This window comes from Erinaceus europaeus, chromosome 15, assembly GCF_950295315.1.
Source record: "Erinaceus europaeus chromosome 15, mEriEur2.1, whole genome shotgun sequence".
NCBI classification, from domain to species: domain Eukaryota; kingdom Metazoa; phylum Chordata; class Mammalia; order Eulipotyphla; family Erinaceidae; genus Erinaceus; species Erinaceus europaeus.
The window spans coordinates 78,423,845-78,440,801 of NC_080176.1; the positions used below are offsets into that span (position 1 = coordinate 78,423,845).

Below are 16,957 nucleotides of genomic sequence, written 5' to 3' on the forward strand. Positions count from 1 at the left end.
AATGGACATTTCTTTGGAGAGAGAAAGGCTAATCACCATTTTTAGGAGAGCAAAGCTGACCAGTAAATCATGAAGTTGAAATGAATCCCCTTTCATGCATGTGATGTTTCCTGGGCTACATTTGTCATGATGATGATGATGTGGTCAGGCTGGAGAAGGTTCATGAATCTTACCCATGAAGTCAGCATCTAGATATTTCTACTAAGGAGACCCTCTGAGGTCCAGACAAAAAGGTCCCAAACAAAGAAGTTTAATAGTCCTGATGCTCTAAATTGGAAATTGTCTGCTGGGAAATTGTGCAGATGCAGTCACATCTGCCATGTTGTCCCCTCAGGCTACTGCTAGTTCCTGCAAGAGTTGGGACATTCTTGGAGTGCCTGTTTCGCCATGTTGTGCCCTCAGGGCATTGTCTATTTCCCCACGATATTTGGAGTGCTTTGGTTACTCCTCCCCCCTCCCATTCTCACGAGAGTTATTATCCTATCCTGGAGTGCTATGGTTACTCCTCCCCCTTCCCATTCTCGCAAAAGCTGCTCCTATAAAAGCCTTTCTTCTTCCGCATCTCATTCTCTTGCCAGCGCTCCACTTCGGTGTTCAGATGCAGGAAAGGTTACTGCGTGAGGCGGCCATTTTCTCTACCTCCACGTGGCCCAACCTGCTTCTCTAGCACCCAACTCTGAGGGGCCAGTGCAAATAAAGATTTGTGTTCCCTCTTTGCTCCAGACCTCCTCTATCTCTTCTCCACGGCCTGCACAACAACAATTGTCTAAATGTTTAATTAACATGGATGAGCAATTTATGGGACAGATATATTCTCATTAAGATAATTAAGTAAGAATTTACAATATGAAGAGAGATTTAGATCAAGGTAATAAAAGCAAGACACAGAGCTGCAAATGTAGTGTGACCAACTATGGGAAAAGAGAGCATAAAGAAAAGTGTGTGTGAATTTTGATGAGCTGATAATCATTTTCATTTGTATTATTATGCTTATTTTTTCTTAAACGACTTGCTTTGTCAACTTATTTTTACTACCCCAAATTTCTGATCATTTCCATAACTCAAAGAATTTTATTGCTTGTATACTTACGTTTTCGGTTACGTTGCCATTCGTTGGGTTAAATCTGAGTCATGACAGTCTCATTTGATGTTCATGAGTTAAGCACCACATCAATTTTAAATAATACTAGCTATTTATTTACATGAAAGAGGGAGAGAGAAAAAGAGATGCCAGTGCATCAGTTTGCCTGTGTGGTGCTGAGAAATAAACTGGGACCTCCCACTTTTCAGTCCTACACTCCACCCACTGGGCAACCTCCTGGGTCAATATTACTTGAAGTTCCTCTAGATTTTCTAATTTGTAGGAGTTCACAATGCAAAGAGTCCATGGAACCACAGGGTTTCTTTTATAGTGGGACAAGGTCTTCATTGCTGAGATGATTATAGATAATATGATCCATGCTCATTCTGGCTCCAGACCATGTGTTTCCACACAACAGGAGGGTACTGTGCTGAAGCAATAGAAAGAGGAAGGAAATTCTTTCTATGGACATTGACTGGCATAGTTTTGCTCTAAGACTGTATAATAGATTCACTGACTTTTAAATATCTCCAACAATGTATTAATTCTTCTATTAAAATATGAACCGGGGGGTTGTGTGATAGCACAGCTGGTTAAGCGCACATGGCGCAAAGCGCAAGGACCCGCAGAAGGATCCTTGTTCAAGACCTGGCCTCCCCAACTGCCGGGGCGTCGCTTCACAGGTGGTGAAGCAGGTCTGTAGGTGTCTATCTTTCTCTCCCCCCTCTGTCTTCCCCTCCTCTCTCCATTTCTCTCTGTCCTATCCAACAACGACGACAACAATAATAGCTACAACAATAAAACAACAAGGGCAACAAAAGGGAATAAATAAATAAAAGAAAGAAGAGAGAGATGAGGGTCTCTCTCTTTAAAAAAATAAAAAAAATATGAACCATATATTCTAAAAACTGATACTGGGGCTTTCTCACTCTGGGAAGATTTTTCCATATACAAGAAAGAAAGAGACAGGGACAGAGAGAGAAGGACACTCCAGAGCCCAGTGAGAGCCAGTGCAGTGGACTTGAACCTGGGTCATGCGAGGCAAAACAGGCACACTCAGCAGCCAGCTGTCTTGTCAGCCCTGAACCAGGTTTTGAAAATGAGCCAATGTAGTTCTACAAATTATGCAGGGAAATTAATCCCTTTGCAATAGCCCGAGGGAGAGAGAGACTGAGAAACTAATGGGGAAATGGTGGGTGGGGGAGATGAGAAAGAGATGAAAAGCTGGCACCTGGGAGATAAAGGGAGAGGCAAGAAGGACTGACTGCTGAAGATGTTCAGAGATTTATCCTGGACAGCTGGGTGCTGCCTTTACCACTGGGGAGGAGAGAGGAAGCCATTTGTGAGACCCAACTTCCTTTTCAGCGACATCTATTTCTTCTATTCATTGAGGATGAAATGTTGGCTTATAAGATTATAGTCAGGCTGGCAAGATAGTGCAGTTGGATAGGGCACTGATTTGGCATGCATGCAACTCAGGTTCAAATCCAACCCTTGCCACATTGAAGGAAGCTATGGTGCTACTCCCTCTCCCTCTCCCTCTCCCTCTCCCTCTCCCTCTCCCTCTCCCTCTCCCTCTCCCTCTCCCTCTCCCTCTCCCTCTCCCTCTCCCTCTCCCTCTCCCTCTCCCTTTCCCTCTCCCTCTCTCTCTCCCTCTTTGTCTCTATCCAAAACAAAACAAAACAAGACAAAACAAAACAAAACAAAACAAAACAGTAGTCACAGAGGCCTTAAAGTCCCTCAATATCTGTACAGAGTAGCCTACCCCCAAAGTGTCAAGATGCCCCCATCCATAGGGCAGGCCCTGTACCTCCTTTTAGTTGTTTATGCCATCCTACTCCTTAGTGACCTGAAATCTGCTGAAGTCTGTTTTTATTTAAATTTACTTTTTAATGTTTCACAGTGCCGTTTTTAGATCCCATGTAAGAGTGAGACCTCAAGTTCACTGTGCTTTAGACTTTGACTTTTCTGGCCCAGTGGCTTCTATTCTCACTCAACCCTTCTGCTGAGAGTAGTTGGGACCGACCAAGAAGAGCATTTCTCAGGTGTGGAGTAGATTCCATTGACAGATTCTGAATCAGGCACGCCCCAGTTGTTCAGGGCTCCCCAAGTCTTTGAGGAAATGAACACGGAACAGAGACAGGAAGTCCAGGACTTTCTGCTTTCCTTTCTAATTTGTGATTTCTTGGTCTCAGACGGCTTCTGTGGGATGACTTGGAAAGACAGGATGCTGTGTTCACTGAACTTTCCCTTTAAGAAGAATGATAACACAACCTTAGAGATAATTACTTATATTTAAAATCCATTGAGTTAATAACCATAAGTGGCTATCTCACCCCCCCCCCCAGGTTAATTATTCTAATCCAATCCTGGTTTAGAAGTCACAGAAATGCTTGCTCAGCACCTCTCCAGACCAACTTCCATTGGCTGTAGGGCTGAGTTGCTCCCTCCTCTGTGAGAATGACTTCCTTCACAAGAGCTCAGATCTCAGCTAGTGAGCTCTGCACAGGCTTTCAGGTACGTGCAGGGAGGCCAACCAGCTATTGCTGGTGGGGTTGCCTTGGGAATGGGAGGTAGGGGCTCTTTGCCCTGGTTTTGAGGTCCTTTGTTTGCAGATCTTTGTTTCAGGGGTCAGAGGGACCAGTGATGCTACTTCTTAGCATCTAGACTGTGAGCAACTTAACCTGGTCCCAGCTTTTTTTCCTTTGTCACATTGGGATAATGATAATCTTCTTCTCTGGCTATTTGGAATGAAATAATAATAATTAATGAAATAATGGGGTGGTAGGGTCTTATCCACATGAGACCCTATTAAATGTCAACAACATCTAGATCCAGGGGTGTGGGCACACAAAGGGATCAAGGGCAGGGATAATCACACCCTTGTTCACTGTGTGCCCAGTAGAATCTTTGGAATTGACATGATATTCACCCAATGAAGGCTTCAACTCTCTCTATATTTTCATTTTTAACTTGTGATTAATAGTTGTTTACAAGATTGCATACCTACCACCAGAATTCTGCATCACCACCTTCCCACCAAAGGGAACCACCACAGTTCTCACAAAGTTTTAGAAACAGTTTGTTGGCTTTTGATATTGTTGTTATTATTTGCAAGTTCATTTCTCTAGCTTCCCCACATGAGTGGAACCACCCAGTAGCTGAAGGCCTAGACTGTTCTTTCACTACAGTACTCAAGAGGCATAGGGTTTGACCTGCATTTAAGATCTAATCCATAAGCACATTTAGGAAGCCATTTGTCACCAGTGCATTATACTGTGGAAACTTCAAAGGGTTTAAGGACTATGATGTTTTGTTGTTCAAAAGCAAGATCAGCAAACTTCCCAGTAAAGGGAGAGGTAGTCATAGATATTGTGGGCACTGCAAAATCTGCTCACCCTTATGAGACTTTGTCCATGTCCTCTCACTCTAAGTCCCCAGTGGTGCTTGGCACCCCTACCCACTGGGAGTGATTTATGACGTTCCTATATGATTTAGCTTATGGGGCGGATTGCATCACAGTTGACTGAAGAAGCACACCACACCAAACCTTTAGACTTGTTGAGCACATTCACATAGTGATATCTCCCTTGGATGGTTTGAGAGGCCAAATAGATGCAATCCTTGATTGAAGATATTCAAACAAACCTTGGGACCGCTCAGGCACCCAGCAGTCTCACGTGTGTGAATACCAATGGCCACAATAACAAGTGGGACTGAGGGAGTTTGGGGGCTCCCACTAAACTAGAAGATGCCAATTTTATTATATATATATATATATATATATATATATATATTTTTTTTTTGTCTCCAGGGTTATTGCTGGTGCTTGTTGCCTGCACTACAAATCTGCTTCTCCTGTGGCCTTTTATTTCCTTCAATTTTTTTTTTGGATAAGACAGAGAGAAATTGAGAGGGGAGGAGAACGTAAAGAGGGGGAGAGAAATTAAAGCAAAAGAGAACGCCCAAGACAATGGGTATATGAAGTGAAATAGCTTTTTGCTTCTCTAGCTATCTGGTACAAAAAAAAATGTGAAAAGTGTGGGTCAAATATTATCATAAGGGACCCAACTGAGAGAGCAAAGAACATATAAGGATAATAATAGGTCAGATATTTAATTTAGTTGGTAGAATTGAGCATAAAATCACACATTTCTTTATTTTCCCTTTAATCAATCGTTCAATTACTGGTTTACCCTGCCTTCAAACTGACACTTGGAACTGGGCCAGGTCCTGTGGGAGGGGCCTGTATTCTCACTCATATATTTTCATCGCTGACAGCATGTCAGTTGAATTACCTGGTCAACTGTTCGCAGCATCTCTGAAGGCAAACAGGTAAATCATAGCCAAGCTGACTATTATACTATCATTTGTATTTTTTAACAGTAAATACTGAATTAAGAAATGACACAGCAGAAACACAACAGAGATTTGGTTGAAACCAAAGGTTATGCCACTTCTGTAAAGTCAAATGCCTGTGAAGACAAGTATTTGTTTCATGGTGCTTTGATGCCAGGCAGGAGGTAGCAGGGTTCCCTGTTGCCTTGCTCGGTCCCCAGGTAGCTGGCCATATCCTGGATGCATCTGATTTCTTTAAATGTGCATGTTTGAATACTGTTTTCTTTCTCTACTTATGTAACAGACTGTACTTTGTGTTGTAGTCACTTATAAAGTATGAATGGATCCAAAAGTTTACATGTAAAATAGAAGTCAAATTTTACAAAGTAAAGATATGCTTTATTTAGAATACCTATCCTTAAAATGACTGAGTTTATGTTTCCACTGCAATGTAAGTTAGCGACACATTTGATGACATAGTCACTAGTATTCCATTGTCTTCATGAAGTTTCCTCTTTAGTTGGTTGTAAGCAGATTTATGGGTTTACTCTAGTGGAATAACAGCATCTTGTCTAAAGATGAAACTTTGTACCTGGGTTATTAGTAGTTATTTGGAAGTTATGGAATTGATAGGACATTTGCAGCTGATGATGGAAGTTCCATTGTGAATATATTGGGTTTAGTTGATTTGTCTTGTCTAAACCTTTACATTTTTACCATCAAGAAAACCGTATCTTAAGTCCTATGCTCTAGCACTGAGTGAGCTGTCTCCTTGGCTAGAAACTACATTTTGAAAGTAAACTATTGATAATATAGTCTAAAACTTATGAAATGTTGGTTATGTTGTGTATGTCACACTCCTATTGATTACTACTGCCTACTGAATGCATAAAGTTTATATGAAACATTAAGTATCACCCTAACATTTCAGCTGTTACAACTATTTACAATGAAGAATGGGCAGATCCTAGCACGGAAACCCATAGAAGCTCCTGACACGTTCTGCTGTTTTAGCCCTTGTAATCTTTCTGGTGGAATACAACAGTGGATAAAAACATGAAATCAGTAGAGCACAGGACTTGCATGCCTGAGATTCCTGGCTCAATCTCTAGTACTGCCACGTACTAGAATGATACTTGAGTTAGTCTTGTTTGTCTTGTTCTCTTTCTGTCTTGTGAAATTCTCTCCCATATGTAATAAATACATATAAAACATTAAACCTAACCTTAAGAGAAGTATGTTTGGAAGCTCATAGAAATACTTGTATTTGGATGAAACACGAAAAACATGACCCAGTGAATAGTTCACCTGGGGATGTATCTGCTTTGCAGGCAAGGTACCCAGGTACAAACCCAACCCCCAGGGCACTAGCAGAAACTTCAGTGCTATAGTTCACTCTCCCCTCTGCATTGCTGTCTCTGTTTCTCTCTTTCTGTCTGAAAAGTCTGCCCTGAGGTTATGGCAATGACAAAAACAATACAAAACAAAACCCCCAAGCCAAACAAAACAGAAACAGACACAGAATAACAAGGGAAAACTATATACAGATATGAAACATATATTGTATATGTGAATAATACAATGTTCATGAACAGTGAACACGAGCATAAATCTGAAAACATGTACACTTAAGTGTATATATACATTATGTTTGCACGAGTGCTATGCACATTGGAAAATAAAGGCAATTGATTTGTCAGTGTTGCAGAAGCAAAATTTAGATTTATTGTATGGAAGACAGAATGTCAAATAGAGATAAATATCATTACTAATATTCTGCCCTCTGCATAATTTGAATTTGAGAGTCCAGTTCAGTAATGGTTACTTTAGTTTCATTCATCCAAGTTTAGATAATGAATCACCTGCTTTTTTGAAAAAAAAAAAAAAAGATAGTATTTCAGCTTGTATCAAAGTGCTATTTCTGGAGTGAAAAATTTTCCATCAGCTCCTTCTTATGCAGATATGTGTGTAGGAGGTGAAAATGGCAGCTCTGACATTATGTCAATCATAATTTGGGACAAGGTGTTCGCTATCTTGAAATGCCAACCTCTGTACACAGTTGAGTAGATAGCAAGGCAATGTGGGAAAGATTTTCAAAGCGAACATTCCGTCTAGATAAGCAAGTTGATGTAGACCCAAGAGGTTTTGGGAGGGCAGCCTTTGTTGCCTGAGCTGTGTCCTGGCAGAGAGCAACTTAGACTCTGTGGTGCAGGAAGGAAGAGGGTAGATTTTGATCCAGGCTCAGTTTACTTATTTGCACACCAGCAAAGCTGCTTGGTGGTTGGATGTAAAATGAAGGTAGTTCCTAGTTCTAGAAAGTTTTTTTTTTTTTTTTTTTTTTGCTATTGTTGAGTGAGAGATAACATTTGTCAATGACAAGCATTCTGTAGACTAAAATTAAATGGTAACTATTACGATATGATCATCACTGGTGAGACCTGTACTGATTTCCCAAGCCAGTTGCATTTTTGAGGGATTTGACAGCTTCAAATGATTATTTCATGTTAATGTGAAAATATTGATGATGGAAGAAAATTGTGTTCAAGTTTTTCAAGTCATACTTTATCAAGAGACAACCACCTCTGCAATCAGCCTTCACTTGCCAACAGGAATTTTTTTTGTGTGTGTGTGTGTGTTGGATGCTTTCCAGAGTAGATTAAGGACTTCCTGTTAAGACTTAGGGAACACAGCCTAATTGTGTCTGGAAGCAAGATCTCACTGTGAGAGCCTACTCTTTAATTTTTAATATAATTTGGATTCTGTGTTAAACACAAATAAGTTTGAGTGATCTTAAAATTAGCTGTCATATTTCACTATATATTTAGTTCATTAAAAATTGACTTTATGGGGCAGGGGAGACAGCATAATGGTTATGCAAACAGACTCTCATGCCTGAGGCTCCTAAGTCCCAGGTTCAATCCCCCACACCACCATAAGCCAGAGCTGAGCAGTGCTCTGGTATTTCTCTGTGTGTGTGTCTCACTCTCTGCATCTCTCTCAAAAATAAAATTAATAAAAAAAATAAAAAAAATTGACTTTATAATAGTTATTATACCATGTACTTATAGATAACTATGTATATATGTGCTTAGCTATAAAAGATATCTTTATATAGTTATGGACACACATTTATATGTATATAAAATATATATCTTTTCTTAAACCTTATTCAGGAAAATTGAGAACATCCACAAGTTGGAGTTTATGTGGGCCAAGAGAGAGAGAAAGAAAAAAGGAGAGAAAGAGCCCTTCTTCTTCTAGCGTTTGCCCTTCTTCCGTAGCCAGTCAACAGCGTCAGGTTGAGCCTGATGTAAAGTTTCGAGACCTCCTTTGAATCTGGAGAGGTGGCAGTCGTTGACTATGTGGGTCATAGTCTGTCTGTAGCCGCAGGGGCAGTTCGGGTCGTCTCTGGCTCCCCAGCGATGGAACATAGTGGCGCACCTGTTCGATAGCCATTGAGGAGGGCCCAATCATAACGTGCTAAGTCAGAGCCCTTATCATGTGAGAGAAAAGAGCCCTTATCCAAGAGAGAGAAAAAGAGAGAAAGAGAAAAAAAGGGAGCGAGAGCCTTTAACTCACATGATGGCAGGTTCACCTGAGAGAGAGAGAGACAGAGAGTGACAAATATGTGACATATTTATGTACACATATATGGATAAAGGAGCATGAAAGGGGTTGGGGAGGGGGCCGGGTGGTAGTGCATCGGGTTAAGTGCACATAGTGGGAAGCACAAGGACCAACACAAGGGTCCCGGTTCAAGCCCCCAGCTCCCCACCTGCAGGGGGTTTGCTTCACAAGCAGTGAAGCAGGTTTGCAGATGTCTATCTTTCTCACTCCCTCTATGTCTTCCTCTTCTCTCTCAATTTCTCTCTGTGCTATCAAACAACAGCAACAACAACACCAACAACCATTTAAAAAGACTCCAAAAGCAGTGGATTCATAGTGCAGGCACCAAGCCTCAGCAATAACCCTGGAGGCAGAAAATGGGGGAGGCTAGGGGGTCAGGGGCAGCTCACCCTGTAGAGCTCACACCTTACCATGTGTGAAGACTTTGGTTCAAACCCTATACCGTCACATGGGAGCACCTGTGTGAAATAAGCTTCAACAAGGGTGGAGTGGGGCCATGGTGTCTCTCTTTTCTTTCTCTCTATTTTTGTCTCTACTTCTCTATCTTTCACCCTCTATCTTAAAAAAATGTTTTCTGGAACTTGAAAGAATCATGTTAAGTGACATCAGCCAGAAGGAGAAGAATGAATACAGTGTGATTACACTCATAGATGGAACTTAAGAAATGAGAAAAGAATAAGAAAGTACAGGGAGAAAAATTGACTTGCCGTGCTCTGTTGCAGAACAGCCAAAGACTCTAAGGGGGAGGTGAGAGGTGACAAAAGGACTTGCTGACTCAATGCATCATGGTGGAGGAGGAAGACACAGTTGGTGGTGGGAGGTCTTCAGACACCCACCAGGGGGAAATACAGTTGTGTAATGACTGCCTTGTAAATTGCTATTTACCACACACAAAAAAGGAAGAAAGAGAGGAAGAAGGAAAGAAAGGAAGGAAGAGAGACAGAAAGAAAGAGTCCACTAGAAAGATGAATTATATGACTGGAGAGTCCATACCACATATGCCAGAGCTAAGAAGTGCTCAGGTCTCTCTCTGTCTGTCTGTCTGTCTCTCTTTCTCCCTCATTCATGAGAACAAATAGATAAAACTAAAAAATACTACCTTTGTTGGGAAATTGTGCAGATGTGGTTGAGTTAGGCAGGGCCCACAAACCACCCTATGCTAGTATGGCCCGTCCCTTTATCTACATACCAATCTTCTGCTTTGTCTTATAAATGACTAAAGGTCTCCCCACCATGTTATCCCCTCAGGGTATTGCTAATTCCCGCCAGCTAAAACCATAGCAACAGTTGCTAAGGATGCTTCCACCTTCCCAGCATGCCTTTTGCCTCTCTCCACCCTAGCCATCTCCCTTCCGACTTGCCACTACTGGTTTTACCCTATAAAGCCACTTCTGTTTCTGGTTTCTCTCTCTTCCTCGCTCTCTCTTTTCTCTCCTGAGTCCCGACCTGGAGAAGGGCTGGTGTGCAGAGTGGGAGGCGGCCATTGCAGTCCACGTGGCTTAATCCACTGCACTCGCACCGGACTCTGGGGCACAGACATGACTAAAGAATTGTATTACCAAGCTGCCACGAGTTCCTGGTCTCTCCCGCCCGCGAAGCTAGCCCGGTATACCTTAAAAAAAGCAAACGTCAATGTTGTTTATATGACCCAAAATTTCAACAAAAATATAGTAGGTTACCTTTGATAAAAATAATTATAACTTAACAAAAGACTGTGAGGTCCTCTCACCTCAGACTTCTGTCATTTGACTTCTTCATCCTCAGCAGATTTGGTGCCAAGTGAGTAATGTGAGTCATTCTTCTTAAGAGAACATGTTGGGTGTAAAGGCATTTTTTTTTATCATTGTTGTGGTCATTATTATTGTTATTGATGTCTTTGTTGTTGGATAGGACAGAAAGAAATGGAGAGAGGAGGGGAAGACAGAGAGGGGGAGAGAAAGATAGACACCTGCAGGCCTGCTTCACCGCTTGTGAAGCAACCTCCCACTGCAGGTGGGGAGCCAGGGTCTCAAACCGGGATCCTCATGCCGGTCCTTGCGCTTTGTGTCATGTGTGCTTAACCCGCTGCACTACCACTCAACCCCCTTGTACAGGCATTTTTTTTTAATAAACTACTTCTTATTAGTGATTTAATAATGATGAACAAGATTGTAAGATAACAGGGGTACAATTCCATACAGTTCCCACCACCAGAGTTGTGTACTCCACCCCCTCCAATGGAAACATCCTTATTCTCTATCCCTCTGGGAGTAGAGACCAAATATCTTTATGGGGGAGGAGAAGGTGGAATGTCTGGCTTCTATAATTGTTTCTCCGCTGGACATGGATACTAGAAGGTTGATCTGTATCCCCAGTTCTTCTTCTTCTTCTAGCGTTTGCCCTTCTTCCGTAGCCAGTCAACAGCGTCAGGTTGAGCCTGATGTAAAGTTTCGAGACCTCCTTTGAATCTGGAGAGGTGGCAGTCGTTGACTATGTGGGTCATAGTCTGTCTGTAGCCGCAGGGGCAGTTCGGGTTGTCTCTGGCTCCCCAGTGATGGAACATAGCGACGCACCGGCCATGGCCTGTTCGATAGCGATTGAGGAGGGCCCAATCATAACGTGCTAGGTCAAAGCCGGGTTGACGCTGGCAGGGGTCTGTGATGAGGTGTTTGTTCTTTACCTCAGCTGACTGCCAACTCTGTTTCCAAGAGTCTGGAACAGAGAAGTTCAGTGTAGGCATAGGGGACCAGATTGGGTGATGAGACGTCAAGCGTTGGACAGGGTGGGCGAAGATATCCGCGTATATTGGCAGGTCCGGTCGAGCGTAGACGTGGGAAATGAACTTAGATGATGCCGCATCCCGACGAATATCTGGCGGGGCGATGTTGCTAAGAACTGGCAGCCATGGAACCGGGGTGGAACGGATGGTTCCAGAAATTATCTTCATGGAGGAATATAATTTGGAATCAACCAAGTGGACATGGGGGCTACAGAACCATACTGGGACACAGTATTCTGCAGTGGAATAGCATAATGCCAGAGATGATGATCGTAGTGTGGAAGTGCTCGCGCCCCATGAGGAGCTGGCCAGTCTTGCAATGATGTTATTCCTCGCGCCCACCTTTGCTGCAGTTTTTATGAGATGTTCGTGAAATGACAGAGTGCGATCGAGAGTAACGCCAAGATAGACTGGCTGGGCTTCATGCCGGATTCTCGTATCGCCAAGCTGCACATTAAGCTCACGCGAGGCCGAGGCATGGTGTAGATGGAAAACAGATGCTACCGTTTTTGCAGTGCTAGGGATTAGTCGCCATTTTTTACAGTAATCAGATATCAGAGACATGTCTTTCATGAGTGTTTCCTCAAGGATGTCGAACTTGGATGCCTGAGTTGCACAACAGATGTCATCGGCGTAGATGAACTTCCTTGAAGAAGTTTCTGGGAGGTCATTGATGTAAATATTAAATAGTGTAGGAGCCAGAACAGAGCCCTGGGGGAGGCCACTTGAGACAAGTCTCCCCAGTAAAAACATTTTTCAACATATCTGAAGTGTGAAGAATTATTGAATTTCCAGACACACCCAGGACAAGTATTTCTAGCACCATACCTATCTCAATCCAGTTTTACTAGCACAGAAAGAGAAGTATGGTCATGTACACATTTGGCAGAGAAAACACGGGGATAAAATTGGATCATAGGCTGAAAAGAGGGTAAGTACCCAAAATAGAGTGGCTAATGTTTTCATCAGTCTACCATACCTTGAAGGACACTAAGGGAAAGGATAGCTATAGAAGAAGGAATACTTAGTTTGGGTCAAGTACATACAAAAACTGTTTTCTCTTCTGTAAAAAGGCAGTGATAATAGTTACCTTGAGAAGTTGTAGGGCTGAAGTTGATATGTGTAAAACCCTGATTTCCTTGGGCAGATGACCTCACCAGTGTGTTCCAGTACCTCACCTCCCCAGAGTCCCAGCCCACTAGGGAAAGATAGAAACCAGCTGGGGCTGTGCATTGATCCACCAATGCTCATGTCTAGCAGAGAAGCAGTTACAGAAGCCAGACCGTCCATCTTTTGCATCCCATAAAGAATTTTGGTCCACACTCCCAGAGAGGGATAAAGACTAGAGAAGCTTCCAGTGGAGGGAATGGGACACAGAACTCTGATGGTGGAATCGTACCCCTATTATCTTACAATCTTGTTAATAACCATTAAGCCACTAATTAAAAAAACATTCTTATCACATTCTTTTTCCTATGTTTTCTTTTCTTCTTAAAAATATTTTATTTATTTAGTTTGGCTAGAGACAGAAATTGAGAAGGACAGAAGAGATGCAGAGGGGGAGAAAAAGACACGCTTGCAACACTGCTTCACCACCTGCGAAGTCTCCCCTATGCCGATGGGGACCAGGGTCTTGAACCCAGGTTCTTGCACACTGTGTGCACTCTACCAGGTGCACCACCACCTGACTACAGCATCCGTCACATTATAAAAAAGTCACCTAATTTTTTTTTTCCAAAGCACTGCTCAGCTCTGACTTATGGTGGTTGGAGGAGATTGAACCTGGGACCTTAAAAACTCAGGAATGAGAGCATAACCATTATGCTGTCACTCCCACCCTTGAGTTAGGTTTCATAGATTGAAAATCCCTATATTAAACTGTTTGTGGGAAGACACAAACACCGATGCACCTAATTCTGTTAAAATTGATTTAACGTGTGTTTACAATAATATAGGATTTTAGGAGTATAATTTCACACCTATATGTGTGTGTACAAGACTTACTACACACACCACCAAAGTTTCAGTGCCATCACATTAGAGAGATGATCCCTGAAGATCTTCTGGGCATCTTCTCAGTCATTGTGCATCAAGGGGAGAGGAGTTAGCAGAACCAGGGAGAGAAGGAGGTGGGATGAAGTTTCCCTGGTGTTAGCTTGGCCATGGGAAAATGGTAGCCTGTGGCTCTACTTTGCCAGGGTAAAGGACGTATTATCGTGAAGTGGGTTGAATTATGTACACCTGCCCCCCCCAAAATCTGTGGAAGTCCTAATCCCTAAAATAAAGTTGTTTCAGATGTAATCAAGTTAAAACTTTTCAGATGTAATCAATGAGGTCATGCTGGATGAAGGTGAATCTAATTACTAGAGTGATTACAAGGGAATTTACACATACACACATACACACAAAGGGAGAGAGAAGAGAGAGACAGAGAGAGACAGGAAGAGAGAGAGAGAGAGAGAGAGAGAGAGGAGAATCCTGTGATCTTTAGAGAAATGCAAATTAAACCTACACTGAGATTTTTACCTCACACTTATGAAAATGTCCTACATTGACAAAATGACAGGTGTTAGCTAGATTGTGGAGAAAAAAGAAGGGACTCTGTTATGCTATTCGTGGAGATGAATACTCATGCAGCCCCTTTGGAAGACTACATGGAGAGTTCTTAAACAATTGCTTTATGATCCAATAACACCATTCGGGCATTTATCCAAAGTACACTCAAACAGCAATTCAAAGGAACATATGCACCTCATAGCTGAACTATTCACAATAGCCAGAGCATGGAAGCAGCCTAAATGCCCATTAGATGACTGGCTAAAGAAGTTATGGGATATATATCCCATGGAACACTACTCTGCAGTAAAAAAGTTGATATTGCGTCCTTTGGGACGAAATGGACAGAACTGGAGGTGCTTATGCTTACTGAGGTAAGTGAAGAGATGAAAAGACAACTCCTGAATGGTTTTACTCATGTGGAGAAATGAAGCACATGAACTTGTAAAAGAAACACACACCAACCAGGACTAAACAGCTGTTTCTAGAGCTTTGTGAGAAGCATAGTGGTTTGGTTGGAAGGGCGGGGAGCACAGAACTTTAGCTGTGGGTACAATGTGGAACTATACTTTGTGACCTTACAGTCTTGTACAATGCTACTAATCACAAGTAAAAAGTGATTTTTTAAAAACAGGGGCTGGGTAGTGGTGGTTCACCTAGCTGAGTGCACAAGTTACAATGCACAAGGACCTGAGTCCCAACCCCCGGTCCCCACCTGCAGGGGGAAAGCTTTATGAGTGGTGAAGTAGGGCTACAGGTGTCTCTCTCCCAATTTATCACCACCTTCCCTCTTGGTTTCTGGCTGTCTTTATCTGATAAATGAATAAAGATAATTTTAAAAAGTCATGATGCTAATAGAAATAGTAAAATAATATTATAACAAACCCTAACATTGTATGAAGACAGAGGCAAAGATTCTAGTGATTTCTATAAGCCAGGGAGCACCCAGACCTGCTGATGACCACTGGAATCTGGAAAGGAGACATGAACAGATTCTCTGCACCCATCCCCAAGAAATTCCACAAGGCACCAATCCAGCCAACACCTTGGTCTTGGCCTTCTAGCATCTGGAACTGCAGCAGAATACATTCCTGTTGCTTAAGTCATTCATTCTGTTACATCAGACCTAGGAAAGGAATTCACATCAATCAATGAAGGTCCATGCTTAGTGGTGTCTTGGTGTCAATGTCACCACAACATCAATGTTTCTTGGCCAGGATGGCGGTGACCTGGGCTTCCTGTTCTTAACAAGTTGTGTAATTGTACTTGGTGGCATCTAGGGTAAACAAGAACTCATCACCATGTGACCATCCTTTCCTCTCTCTCTTGGTTTCAGATGGTCATCTCTTTCACCATGGATTCCCTCGTCGCAGCCAATAGCAAGTTCTGTTTTGATCTCTTCCAAGAGATAAGCAAAGACCACAGTGGTAGAAACATCTTCTTCTGTCCTTTGAGCCTCTCGGCTGCCCTGGGCATGGTCCGTCTGGGCGCCAGAAGCCGCAGCGCCACCCAGATCGACCAGGTGCGGGTCAGCTGACATGGGCCCCAGAGAAGTCAAGGCCTGATGCTGTCTGATCAGGTTCAGAGTTTCACCACGTCTGTCCTGGAGCCTCTGAATATACCTGTCTTTTCTTAGTCCAATATTCTTACCAGGCCGCATTATACTTCTACTTCCTTTTGTCTTTTTCTTGCCTCCAGATCTATTGCTGGGGTTGGGTGTTGGCACCATGAATCCACTCGTCCCTGTGGCCATTTTTTCCCTTCCTTCCATCCATCCTTCCTTCTTTTCTTTTTCTTTTTCCTTTTTTTATTTTTATTTGACAGAAGATAGAGAAACTGAGATGGGGGGAGACAGAGAGGGAGAAAGAAATATGCAGACCTGCTTCACCTCCTGTGAAGCATTCCCCCTGCAGGTGGGGAGCTGGGGCTCAAACCTGGATTCTTGCGTGGCTCCTTGTGCTTAGTATTGTGTGAGCTTAACTGGGTGAGCCATAGCTCCTTCTTCTCTTTCTCCTCTTCTTTCTCCTCCTCCTCCTTCCCTTCCCCTTCCCCATCTCCTTCTTATTTAATACAGTGTCAAACAATACACCTAGGACTTCATAGTCTTTATTTTTGAGAGAAAGAGATAGACACAGAAGAGAAACACCATAACACTGTTCTGCCAGGTGTGAACCTTCCCTAAAGCTGTCCGTGGTGCTCCCATGTGGTGCTGGGGCTCCTCTCAGGGCTTCATACATGACAGGATGTACACTCTGCTGGGTGAGCCATCTCTTGGCTCAAGCCACCATGTTCATTCTCATAGTTCTCCAACCTCACCAGTCTCCTTCATCTTTCCTGTGTCTCTTGGCCTGTTCTCTCTCTAGGCCTAGAATTATCCACAGCAAGTTTGCCAGACGTTGTGTGTGTGTGTGTGTGTGTGTGTGTGTGTGTGTGTGTGTGTGATCTTTCTTTCATCTAGTCGATAACTATTGAGGAGCACCGGTCTTGTGCCTAAGGATCTTATGTCCTTCTTTCTGCCTCGCTTCCTCTCTTTCACTTTGCACTGAATTTCTCAGAATGACTTGTTGAATTTCTTTCCCAAATTTGTCCAGAATGCA

The 16,957-nt window shown here is 42.8% G+C and overlaps 1 protein-coding gene across 3 annotated transcripts in view; it reads left to right on the plus strand.

Annotated features, from left to right (window-relative positions):
* SERPINB12 (serpin family B member 12) overlaps positions 1–16,957 on the plus strand; it is a 49,354-nt gene that overhangs the window by 17,881 nt on the left and 14,516 nt on the right. The window contains exons 1-2 of one of the 3 annotated variants that reach the window (XM_007523930.2): positions 3,574–3,598; positions 15,697–15,882. In XM_007523930.2, coding sequence (XP_007523992.2) covers positions 15,697–15,882 — 186 coding nt within the window. In that variant the 5' untranslated portion in view covers positions 3,574–3,598. Of the gene's footprint in view, positions 1–3,573; positions 3,599–5,277; positions 5,417–15,696; positions 15,883–16,957 lie in introns of those variants that run through there. The other 2 variants (XM_060173980.1, XM_060173981.1) reach the window with 2 other exon arrangements.